The 12,580-nt window shown below is 41.5% G+C and overlaps 1 protein-coding gene across 2 annotated transcripts in view; it reads right to left on the bottom strand.

The window, feature by feature from the left end:
• The window catches only part of pik3r1 (phosphoinositide-3-kinase, regulatory subunit 1 (alpha)), a 50,856-nt gene extending 41,365 nt beyond the window's left edge, over positions 1-9,491 (bottom strand). Inside the window, exons 1-2 of one of the 2 annotated variants that reach the window (XM_020458340.2) lie at positions 9,249-9,491; positions 4,897-5,593 (exon numbers count right to left, since the gene is read on the bottom strand). In XM_020458340.2, coding sequence (XP_020313929.1) covers positions 4,897-5,227 — 331 coding nt within the window. In that variant the 5' untranslated portion in view covers positions 5,228-5,593; positions 9,249-9,491. The remainder of the gene's footprint in view (positions 1-4,896; positions 5,594-9,248) is intronic. The other variant, XM_020458341.2, reaches the window with a different exon arrangement.
• Positions 9,492-12,580: the final 3,089 nt, after the last annotated feature.

Here is a 12,580-nt window from a genome sequence, read left to right as displayed (position 1 = left end):
CAACCTCAGCTGCATAAAATGGCCTCAACACCAGGATCACATCAAACACTATTTAAAATGTTCTACAAGGGAGGAGTTAGTAGGAAGATTTTCTGGTTCGAGCCTGCCAGACAAAATAAGTGAATGGAAGTTGTGAACTGAAAGTGACGCTTCCTTCTTCTCAGTGGTTTTCAGGCCCAGAGTGAAGGTCCTCTTTTCAAGGCTGGCTGGCTGGCTACATGACTCAGTCGAGAGGCCTAGGAAAGGAGCAGCAGCATGCTGGTGGTTTAAAAAGACTGGGAGCTGGAATGAACCGGAATGCTTCTCCAAGCCCGGCCCAGCCCTCTTTCGCTCTTTCCCTCTATCCACATCTGCTGCTCTGAAGTAAACCCCTGTGGCTCAGTGAGAGCAGAGGCCCCTTTCCAAGCCTACGCTCTCCTCCCTCCCACCCTCCCAGCAGGGACCGACTCCAAGAACATTATCAAAACACTAAAAAAAAAGAGGGTCAGAGGAAAAAAAGCTGAAGCACTGGAGGAAAGGAAGAAAGAGGGGGATCTGCCAGATCCCTCAGTGGCAGGCAATAAATCACACTCTGAAGCAACAAGACTCTAACCAGCCCAGAGCCCTCCTCAGCCTCTTAGCCTCCCCAGGCCTTAGTCTCCACACTTCCCAGCCCCTCTCCTTTCTCGCCAGCCAGTCTGCAGCCCTGATCACTCAGCTCACCAATCCCGTTCCCCAGCCCCTTCCCTCTCTCTCCCAGCCTTAAGCACTCTCTTCCCCCTTCCCGTGACACAGAGACTTTTCTTTTCCTGGTGCTACATTCACACTTGCTCTGGGCTCAGCGCTGCCACTCAACCACAGTCATGCCCATTCACCACATGCCCCCTTCACATATGGCTCCTCGCTCACCCTGCAAGCCCCAGCTAAAGAAATGCACAATAGCACCACAAAGGACAGGAAATGGAAACCAGGTCACCAGAGCCTGTTGTATAGGTGAGCTGACAGATCTACGCATTGTCAGAGAGCCTGAATATACGTCACAGCATCTTTAAAGATGCATGTCTTTCTACTTACAAAGTCTTGTAGCCTCGAGTGGCCATATAGAATTGTGTCGGTGTTGCCTGAAACAGCCCGGGTTGTTTCGGTTGAACCTTATTTTTATTTTTAAACATGACAAAAAAAAAAAGACATTTCAAAGGTGTGATATGCAATCGCATTGACTTGAGGCTTTTCCACAACACGAAGATGGCTCTCGTCATCTTTTGTTAGCGGAATATCAACAAAGAAACTGATTACAGAAGGTCAGAATGGCAGATTTTCTTAGCCAGACCAAAATAATCTCCCCAAAAATATACCCAATGCAAACAGATAGGCTTCCAGTTCAGATCTGGCCCATTTATTTCACATGGATTAGTCAGTAGAAAATAGCATGACGGTTAAAAAAAATATATTGTGCCTACAGCAAAATGAAAAATTTTCTTGATGCTGGCCAGGAGGAGTTTCAAAGAGGAGTGGTCCAGCATTCCAACCACTGGGCTGGTACCAGGTGCTGCATAGCACCACAATGCACTGGACCGGAGTCAAGCCCCATTGTCCTCCGGCCCTGGTTAGCATTCAGTGGGGCTATGTGAGCACTGACACTTGTTATCAAAGATGTCATTGTAGTCCCACCATGCGAGTCCCCTTTCTCAGCTAGTGTTTGACGCTGGGACCGAAAGAAAAATGAAAAAATGTCAACTGACTTGCTTGGGCTTAATGTAAAGAAATAAACTGTCAAGGAAATGGCTCACTTGCAAATGTTGGCGCGTAGGCTACACCAACCTGACGTTTAGTAAACATTGTAGTAAACCGTTTAGCAATCATCACTTCCTAACAAATCATCATTGGAAACCTCACAGGATGCAATCGTTCCATTCAGCGTGACCAAAAAGCAAAATATAAATTTACCCATTCTCTATGATGAAAGAGGGACAAAAAACACAACATGATTGTGACAATCGTGTGGACCCTTCATTTTGTAAATATGTTAGGTTCTCTGCAATTACTGTGACTTGAAAACACCTCTGCTTTTTTCCAACTCCAAGGCAACAGGTTTCCACAGGCCATAATTGAAGGATGGATACGTGGAGATCTGTGACGCACATCTGCTAACCAGGTTAGCAATAAACTGGGCAGTAGTTCGAATGTCCAATCATCTAAGAAGATGTCATGACGTTGGCCTGGGGTAGGTTTATGACAGTCATAAATACCTCTTCCCCCCTTTTTCCTCTCTCTACCCTACTGATGATACATTTGCAAAACCCTTGGTTAACAGAGATTCTGGGAACATCAGAAGGTGGGGGGAAATGAACTATATTCTGGTAATCCGACAAATTGAACATATGCGGTGGTACTTAATGAATATGACGTCAGTTCGGTTGTCATCTGAGACATTCTCATCAATGATAATATGACAAACTCTACAGTGGAAAGTCTACACAGAGTTATCGGATTCACATGGAATTGTTGTTCAATTTAAATGTTTGAATATGAAATTATTCGTGATGGGATGAAATGTGATTTTAGCTTCCAAAATGTGAGATTTGGGTTTTCATAAGGTAGGGCTCTGCTCAAATCAGTGGCCCGCCACTGTGAAGGGACTTGGGCTATAAAACTTTTCAAACACGCCCTCCTCTCCCTTCCTATATAAAGCCTTGACGACAATATAACCTCCTGTTCCGAGTACAACGGTCCGATGTCAGAATGGTTCAGATAATAACTACAGAACGAAGCCAACATCAGCGTGAGCTTTGGTTGCGAATGGTATGAACTTTGAACTCTTATTCACTACAGAAGTGATACCTCCTAGCCGTTGAGTTAGCAACAGCAGCTGCAAACGAGGGTTAGGAAGGAACAGACAGAGTATCTCGTCTACCACACAACGACATTACTACAACGTATCCAATTTACCAGAAGAGACATCCTTCAAAGAACTAGGTTGGGCAACACGGCCTTCCATCTACCACCAACCTACCAAAGCGCAGCTCAGAGTAAATATTTATTACATTTTCCTTTTCCAAATGGGTGGTAATTTAGAATGCATAAGATACTGTATTTACGATAGCACAGCTTCACACTTTGTTCCTCAGTCTTCCTGCTCTTTCACTCAAACCCAGCCTATTTTCTTTTGTGTAACCAGCTGTCATATGTGTTCCGCCCGTTAGGGACGTTTTCCTTTATGACGTAATTTGTAATCATGTTATGATTTGAATGTGTGTGTGTAATTCTGTGTAATTAGTTAGGTATTTTGTAAATAAATACTTAAACCCAATTTTGAATTGCTGATTCAACTTGTTATCCAGGGTTCGTGCAGATAACCAATCATTTGAAACTTTCAGATAAGACCGAATTAAGATGACGTTTAATATTGACTGCTATTAATGTAAAATATGACTAGGTCTTTAAGAGTTTATTCGGAAGATAACAGCTCTATAAATATTATTTTGTGGTGCCAGACTCTCTAGTTAATTACATTTACATGATTAGCTCAATCATGTAATATTAATTACGGAGAAATTATTTTATAGAATAGCATGTCATATCACTTAATCCGGCATAGCCAAAGACACGACAAAGAGATAGGATAATACTAGACAAGAGAGAGAATTGGCTAATACTTTGTAGATAGCCAAATGAATTGCTTCAACAAATGCATCCAACACAACATAAAGATAACATAAATCAGGCATTGTTTGCTTTGGTCGCTTACATAGATGTTTTTGGGGATCTATTTGATGCAGGGAGAGAACAAACCTAATAAAAGGTTAGGCATTGGAATCCGTAACTTTTTATCTTATATGATTTCAATATGAGGCGTCTACAATCTTGTGTGTCCTAGCTACAACACAACCATGTGCAACACAATACTACCCTGGAGCAGAGAGTGTAAATGGAACCATGATGTGAGCCCAATGGGTTGAATTACTACTGTGGTTTGACCAAATGGCTTCCACACACAGATTCTCAAATGGTGAAGGAACTAAGTTTGAAATGTCACAAATACAGTAATGCACAAGGTCCATCCAACACAGATGGGAAGTTCTGTGAATAAAATGCAATGTTATAACATCAGGGTAGAGTATTTCAAGTGCTTTCAAAAAAGAAGCATACCACTGAGGGACGATTGAAATGTAAGGGGTAGGGTATTTGCAAAGCAGCCGAACATCTGGATTTGCTTTGTGGGTTTAAAAGTATTTTCGATTAAATCCAACAAAGGAGTTTGTAAGGGCTATCTAAAACTCAGTGGTAATGTTAACAAGAGGTTTAGTCTATGTGAAGGATGAACCATTCCACCACCTCTACAGCAAGGTTACATGTCAGCTTGGCTGCCTGCAAACCTATCGTGGAATAGCCTTTGGTTGGGCATTTTGTTTCAGCAAATGATTGTTAAAAGTTTGGCTTAATTGCGTAGGGGCCGATTCAATCAAAACCTTCAATGGGGTTCGTAGGGCATGTAAAAACAAACAAAAAGAGCTGGGATGATAACCGAAAATGATAACCGAAAATCGACAGACCAAATAAATACTTTTCTAATATGTTTTTGTTAATTGGACAATTGATAGATACTACTACTTTGAATGTTGTTTTAAGGTAAAACAGAAAAAAATACTATGGTGAACATTAATGTACCAATTTATCATTCAATTTATCGTTAGTGATAATTCAGTAAATTTATCATAATATGGATTTGTGTCTATATCACCCAGCTCAACATTTTACCCATGCAGTGTGAAATGTTTGAATTGTTTGTTGAGTTTTTTTGTTTACAATGTGAACATTGTTTTGTACTGTACAAATCACAACTGCATCCCAATACCAGGTCCCAGAAACCTTGTATTGGGGTTCAGTTGAAGAAGGCTCAGACTGTTTATCACTCACCTAGTTCATCACAAGAGTCAGCCTTGGAGGAGCCCGGGGCCACGGGTAAGGGTCTGGGGGGTCTCGGCTTGGGAGTGGGAGGAGAGATCCTCTTCTTCCCAATGAACTCCACATATGTCCCTGGAAAGTCTCCCTTTTCCTGAGTGGTTTCATTAAAGCCAGGCAGCCAGCCAATGTCCTCTGGCCTTTCCTCCAGGCCGTCACTGTACCCTAGGGCCACCAGGGTCCCTTTGGTCACTGTTAAGATGTCCCCCACATGGAGGTCAATGTCCTCCTCTCGCTCCTTCTTGTAATCATAAAGTGCCCTGTACTGATATCCTTCTGCGGCCATCGTAGAGACTTTTCACAGGTGTTTTTGGTTGTTGTTGGTATATATATATATATATATATATATATATATGTATATTATTTTAAATGAACACTGCTGTGAATAACTTGTTCGGGCAGGTTAGAGTTCCACCAATTAGTTACTCCTCAGGTTTTCCAAGAATATATTAATGGAGCAAACAAAAAAAACTAAACACAACACTTAATGAACATTCTAGCCCTCAATAGTTCTTTGGGTGATTATTGTGTTTTAACTTGTCTTCAGGTCATTCTCAAGCTTGGTTATCCACTGCACCCCTGTGGTGCCTCCGGCAGTGTTTCCATGAGTATTTGGCCCCTGCAGCAGTGGCCTTGAAAACGTACAACCGACCTGCAATACAGAACAGAAGAAGCCATTTGCAAAACATTGTGTAAGACTTATGATCACATACATTTTAAAATCAGTGATGGCTACATGTACAAGGTACCAGCGAAATAGGGACAGTTCTAAATTGGTGGGGGGCACAGCATTGTGATGTAGTTTTACGCATTTATGTTGAAGAATAGCCGTAGGCGGCTACATTGCGTAAGTGGTCACCTGATGGCTCCCAGGGTGACTCTCGCGTAAAATACAGAGGTAGCCATTACTCCAATCTGTCCTACTGAAAAACGAATTGTCCCGACGGATATATAGGTACTCCCTGTCATCTCAGATTTTCAAAATATGCTTTACAGCCAAAGCTAGACAAGCATTTGTGTAAGTTTATCGGTAGCCTAGCATAGCATTATGCCTTGCTAGCATCAGGCAACCTTGTCACGAAAATCAGAAAAGCAATCAAATTAAATCGTTTACCTTTAATGAACTTCAGATGTTCACTCACGAGACTCCCAGGTAGATAGCCAAAGTAAATTTTTTCCCAAAATATTATTTTTGTAGGCGAAATAGCTCCGTTTGTTCTTCACGTTTGGCTGAGAAATCGACCGGAAATTGCGGTCACGACAACGCCGAAATTAGCTCCATAAAAATTTGCTCCATAATATCGACAGAAACATGGCAAACTTAGAATCAATCGTCAAGGTGTTTTTCAAATATCTATTTGATAATATATCCACCGGGACAATTGGTTTCTCAGTAGAAGCGATTGGAATAATGGCTACCTCTGTACTTTACGTGAGATTTTCTCTCCGGGAGCATCATGTGACCACTTGCGCAATGTAGCTCCCTACGGGTATTCTTCAACATAAATGCGTAAAACTACGTCACAATGCTGTAGACACCTTGGGGAATACGTAGAAAGCGCAAGCTGGTTCATAGCACATTCACAGCTCAATGGGGACTCATTGGCACACAGCGCTTTCAAAACCTGGGGCACTTCCGGATTGGATTTTTCTCAGGCTTTCGCCTGCAACATCAGTTCTGTTATACTCACAGACAATATCTTTACAGTTTTGGAAACGATAGTGTTTTCTATCCAAAGCTTTCAATTATATGCATATTCTAGCATCTTGTCCTGACAAAATATCCTGTTTAAAACGGGAACGTTTTTTTTCCAAAAATGAAAATACTGCCGCTAGAGTCGCAACAGGTTAAGAATGATGGAGGCCATGGTGTTCTTGAGGACATTCAATGCTGCAGACATTTTTTGGTACTCTTCCCCAGATCTGTGCCTCAAAACAATCCTGTCTCAGAGCTGTACGGACAATTCCGTCAACCTCATGGCTTGGTTTTTGCTCTGTAATGCACTGTCAACTGTTGGCTCTTAGACAGGCATGTGCCTTTCCAAATCATGTGCCTTTCCAAATCATGTCCAATCAATTGAATTTACCACAGGTGGACTCCAATAAAGTTGTAGAAACAATTTCAGGTCTCAAAGCAAAATAATCTGAATATTTATATAAATAAGGTATCTGTTAATTGATATACATTTGCAAAAATGTCTAAACTTTTTTTGTTTGTAATTATGGGGTATTGTGTGTAGATTGATGAAGAAAATATATTATTTAAATACATTTTAGAATAAGGCTGTAACGTAATGTGGAAAAAGGGAAGTGGTTTGAATACTTTCCAAATGCACTGTATGTGTGTTTGTGTTGTGTCGTTAATCGTGTGTGTGTGTGTGTGTGTGTGTGTGTGTGTGTGTGTGTGTGTGTGTGTGTGTGTAGGTTATATGAATGTGTGTGGGTTGCCTGTGCATAGCTCGATTCCGTTTATTTTTTTATACTGAAAAACCCCAGTCCTTAACGACAACATGATGCAGCCACCACTATGCTTGAAAATATGGAGAGTGGTACTCAATAATGTGTTGTATTTGCCCAAAACATAATTTATATTCAGGACAAAAAGCCACATTTTTTTGCAGTATTACATTTGTAACTTATTGCAAACAAGATGCATGATTTTGAATATTTTATTCTGGACAAGCTTCCTTCTTTTCACTGTCAATTAGGTTAGTATTATGGAGTAACTACAGTTGTTGATCCATCCTCAGTTCTCTCCCATCACAGTCTTTCAACTCTAACCTTTTCAAAGCCACCATTGGCCTCATGTGGTTTCCTTCCTCTCCGGCAACTGAGTTAGGAATGATGCCTGTATTTTATCTGTGACTGGGTGTATTGATACACCATCCAAAGTGTAATTAATAACTCCACCATGCTCAAAGGGATAAACAACATCTGCTTCTTTTATTTTTACCCATCTACCAATAGGCGCCCTTTGTGAGGCATTGGAAAACCTCCCTGGTCTTTGTGGTTGAATCTGTGTTTGAAATTCTGCCTGACCGAGGGACCTTACAGATAATTTGTATGTTGGGGTACAGAGATGAGGTTGTCATTCAAAAATCATGTTTAACACTTGCACACGGAGTGAGTCCATGCAACTTAATAAGGCATGTTTTACTCCTCAACTTATTTAGGCTTGCCATAAAAAAGGGGTTGAATACTTATTGACATAATACATTAAATAAATAAATAAATAAATATATATATATATATATATATATATATATATATATATATATATATATATATATATATATATATATATATATATATATATATTTAATGTATTACATTTTTTTATTCATTTGTAAAAAAATATATATAATAATCAAATAACATAATTCCACTGACATTATGGGAGTGTGTGTGTCTAGGCTAGTGACACAAATCTCAATTTAATCCATTTGCAATTCAGGCTGTAACACTACAACATTTGGAAATAGTCAAGTGGTGTGAATACTTTCTGAAGGCACTGTATATCAGTGCTTTCAACTTGTTTGGCTGATCCCTCCTTGTGACCCTGTTGGATTCATGTCCAACCGTGTCACAGGAGTGATCAGCCAATTGTGAAAAATGTACTACTTCAATTTGCCCATGCTGTCAGACGCTATAATGACACAGCTACAAAGATTAGTCCTCTATCCATCTCTATAATATACAGTAACCTCTCCCATCTTCTAGAATGAGAATGTTTTTGTTGATGTTTTGTGTCTTCTTACTTTTGTTTATTTCACTTGCTTTGGTCATGTAAACATAAAGTCCCTCTGAATTGAATAGCTACAGTGGGTAACCAACGTCAACTAGTGGCTTGGTAGTTTACCAGCGAAAATTGGCTTTAAATGTTGACAGCTAGTTAATTGGTAACTAAATTAACATTTACTATGCTGAAAAGCTTTCACCCAAGTCTAACTTTGTCATGCTTGATAATGACTTTAAAGTTTGGCATGAATAACAACATTTCATTGAATTATCAACATACTGAGGACGATCAATCGAAGTCCAGCAGTGCAGTGGTCGGCTTATCCCGGTCGTCGCGAGCAAGTAAAAATGGGTAACAAATTCCGTTGTAATCAAACGTGTACTACTTTATTTAATAAGCAATATGTCGTTATATGGCATGACAATAAATTCAGACGTCTTTAACTACAAGTAAAGATATGAGATAGCCAGTATGCTAACGTGGCATTTAATGCTAACTAGCTACTGTGCTAACGTGTTAGCCTAGCTAACTAGCAACTGTACATACATACTAAAAGCGCACAACTCACTTGCATGAAGGGGGCCCAGGTTGAATAGAATGAATCCTCCTCCCTTTCCGTGTGGACACACTTTTCCACTCCGATATCAAACATAGAACGTTAGCCACACAAAGACAACGCCAAAAGCCTCTGAAAGTAGCTATAACGTTTTCGAACAAATTAGTCCAGGACTTAAAAAGTGGGTTTTAATCTTATTTGCTACGCTCGTACTCTGTCAACAGACAGGACGACTCCGCTCGAGCGAATACATTGGTTTAAGTTTCAAAGAGGGGCATGGCAGTGGACTGGCGGGGTCACTCGTTCACTGGCACGTCAATCTAAATACGTCATCATAAGAGCAGCTATACCCTGCCCTCTCCGGGTAGCATGTCAAGAGCTTGGAGTGTGATTGGTTATTGAGACTGCACTCGAGCAGCACACGCATGAAACACACATAAAATAATTACGTAACGTCCACATGCGAGCAGGTTACAATTTCTGCTATCGTGTAGCCTATAGGCCCATGACACTATAGAAACAAATGAATAAAAATAGCTGGTAATGTTTCTTTTCAGGTTATTTGGCTTTATGAGTTTTAAAAGCTTACAAAGTGAGGATTCGTTTTCACATAGGCTCTTTTTACACATGCAACCCAATTCTGACCTATTATCCACTAATTGGTATTTTGACCATTCATACCAGATCTTTTCACATCAGATCTTTTCAGAGCTCATCTGATTTATCAAATTAGTGGAAAAAAAGATCAGAATTGGGCTGCCTGTGTAAATACAGCTCTAGAGGCTATTTAATTGATTCCAGACACAGAAGAGGACAAGCTACATTATGGTAGGAAAACCACTCCCATTGTAGCCAAAGCATAGGAGTGCCAAAAAGGTCTATGGAAACTAAGTTTCAGATCTCTGTGCAGTGCTGTGAAGTACTTGTTAGGACTTTACAATTTGCATATTTACCACACACACACATATATATTTCTTTATTAATTTCTTTATCTAAATCCTATTGAGATCAAATATATTTTACTTCGGAGACCTGTCCCAAGAAGAACTATCGACATGCAAACTATCACAACCGGCTGTGATTAGGAGTCCCATAGGGCGGCACACAATTAGCCCAGCGTCGTCTGGGTTTGGTCGGTATAGGCCGTCTTTGTAAATAAGAATTTGTCCTTAACTGACTTGCCTAGCTAAATAAAGGTTAAATCGTTTTTTTAAATATATATTTTTTAAACAAAGGGAAACCCAGCAGCGAGTTGCCCAATGATGTGAACCTACCAGAGGATCTAAATACCTTCTTATGGTCTGAGCTAAATGCTTTCCATGCTCGCTTCGAGGCAAGCAACACTGAACCATGCATGAGAAAACCAGTTGTTCCGGACGACTGTGTGATCTCGCGCTCCATAGCCGATGTGAGTAAGACCTTTAAACAGGTTAACATTCACACATGGATTACCAAGAAGCATACTCAGAGCATGCACTGACCAGCGGGCAAGTGTCTTCACTGACACTTTCAACCTTTCCTGTACCCAGTCTGTAATACCTACATGCTTAAAGCAGACCACCTGTGCCCAAGAACACCAAGGTAACCTGTCTAAATGACTATCGCTCCGTAGCACTCACATCTGTAGCCTTGAAAGGCTGGTCACAGCTTACATCAACACCATCATCCCAGACACCTTGGACCCAGTCCAATTCGCATACTGCCCCAACAAACTCTATTGCACTCTACACTGTTCTCCCCCACCTGGACAAGAGGAGCACCTATGTGAGAATGCTGTTCATCGACTACAGCTCATTGTTCAACACCATAGTGCCCTCCAAGCTCATCACTAAGCTCAGGACCCTGGGACAGAACACCTCCCTCTGCAACTGGATCCTGGACTTCCTGACGGGCCGCCCCAGGTGGTGAGGGTAGGCAACAACACATCTGCCACGCTGACCCTCAACACGGGTGCCCCTCAGGGGTGCGTGCTTAGTCCCCTCCTGTACTCCCTGTTTACCCATGACTGAGTGGCCGTGCACGACTCCAACACCATCATTTAGTTTGCTGATTAAACAACGGTGGTAGGCCTGATCACAGACAACGATGAGACAGCCTATAGGGAGGATGTGCTGAATGTGGACTACAGGAAACGGAGGACCGAGCACGCTGTCATCAACATCGATGGCGATGTAGTGGAGCGAGTCGAGAGCTTCAAGTTACTCGGTGTCCACATCACTAAGGAATTAATATGGTCAACACTCACCAACTGTCACGCCCTGTTCTGTTTCACCAGTCCTTGTGATTGTCTCCACCCCCTCCAGGTGTCGCTTATTTTCCCCAATGTATTTATCCCTGTGTTTTCTATCTCTCTGTGCCAGTTCATCTTGTAGGTTTCCAAGTCAACCAGCATTTTCCCTGTTCTCCAGCTTTTTGCATTCTCCTTTTTCTAGTCCTCCCGTTTTTGACCCTTGCCTGTTTCTGGACTTTGTACGTGCCTGCCTGACCATTCCGCCTGCCTTGGCCTGCCTTGGCCTGTCTGCCACTTTGTACCTCCTGGACTCTGATCTGGTTTTGACCTTTTTGCCTGTCCACGACCATTCTCTTGCCTACCCCTTTGGATTAATAAACATTGCAAGACTCCAACCATCTGCCTCCTGTGTCTGCATTTGGGTCTCGCCTTGTGCCTTGATAGTCGTGAAGAAGGCACGACAGCGCATCTTCCCCAACAGGAGGCTGAAAAGATTTAGCATGGGCCCTCAGATCCTTTAAATGTTCAACAGCTTCACCATTGAGAGCATCTTGACTGGCTGGATCACCGCAAGACGCTATAGAGGGTAGTGCGTAAGGCTCAGTACATTACTGGGGCCAGACTCCCTGCCATCCAGGACCTCCATACCAGGTGGTGTCAAAGGAAGGCCGTAAAAATTGTCAAAGACTCTAGCCACCCAAGTCATAGACTGTCCTCTCTGCCACCGCCCTGCAAGCAGTGCCGATGCACCAAGTCTAGAACCAATAAGACCCTGAACAGCTTCTACCCTAAAGCCATAAGACTGCTAAATAGTTAACCAAACAGCTACCCAAACTTTCTGCAATCTATCCTTTTGTCTAGTCATTTTACCCCTACCTATATTTCCATATCTACCTCAATTACCTTGTACCTATGCACATAGACTCAGTACTGGTCCCCCGTATATATACAGTATAGCCAAGTTATCGTTACTCATTGTGTATTTATTCCTCATGTTATTATTTTTCTATTTTTCTCCCTGCATTGATGGGAAGGGTCCGTAAGAATTTCACTGTTGTTTATGATGTATGTGACAAATAAATGTAGATTTTGATTGATTTGATACAATTTGATT

The sequence above is a fragment of the Oncorhynchus kisutch genome, linkage group LG23, assembly GCF_002021735.2.
Source record: "Oncorhynchus kisutch isolate 150728-3 linkage group LG23, Okis_V2, whole genome shotgun sequence".
In the NCBI taxonomy this organism is placed as follows: Eukaryota; Metazoa; Chordata; class Actinopteri; order Salmoniformes; family Salmonidae; genus Oncorhynchus; species Oncorhynchus kisutch.
The sequence above is the reverse complement of the archived record's forward strand: the minus strand, read 5'-3'. Positions and strand labels throughout refer to the sequence as shown.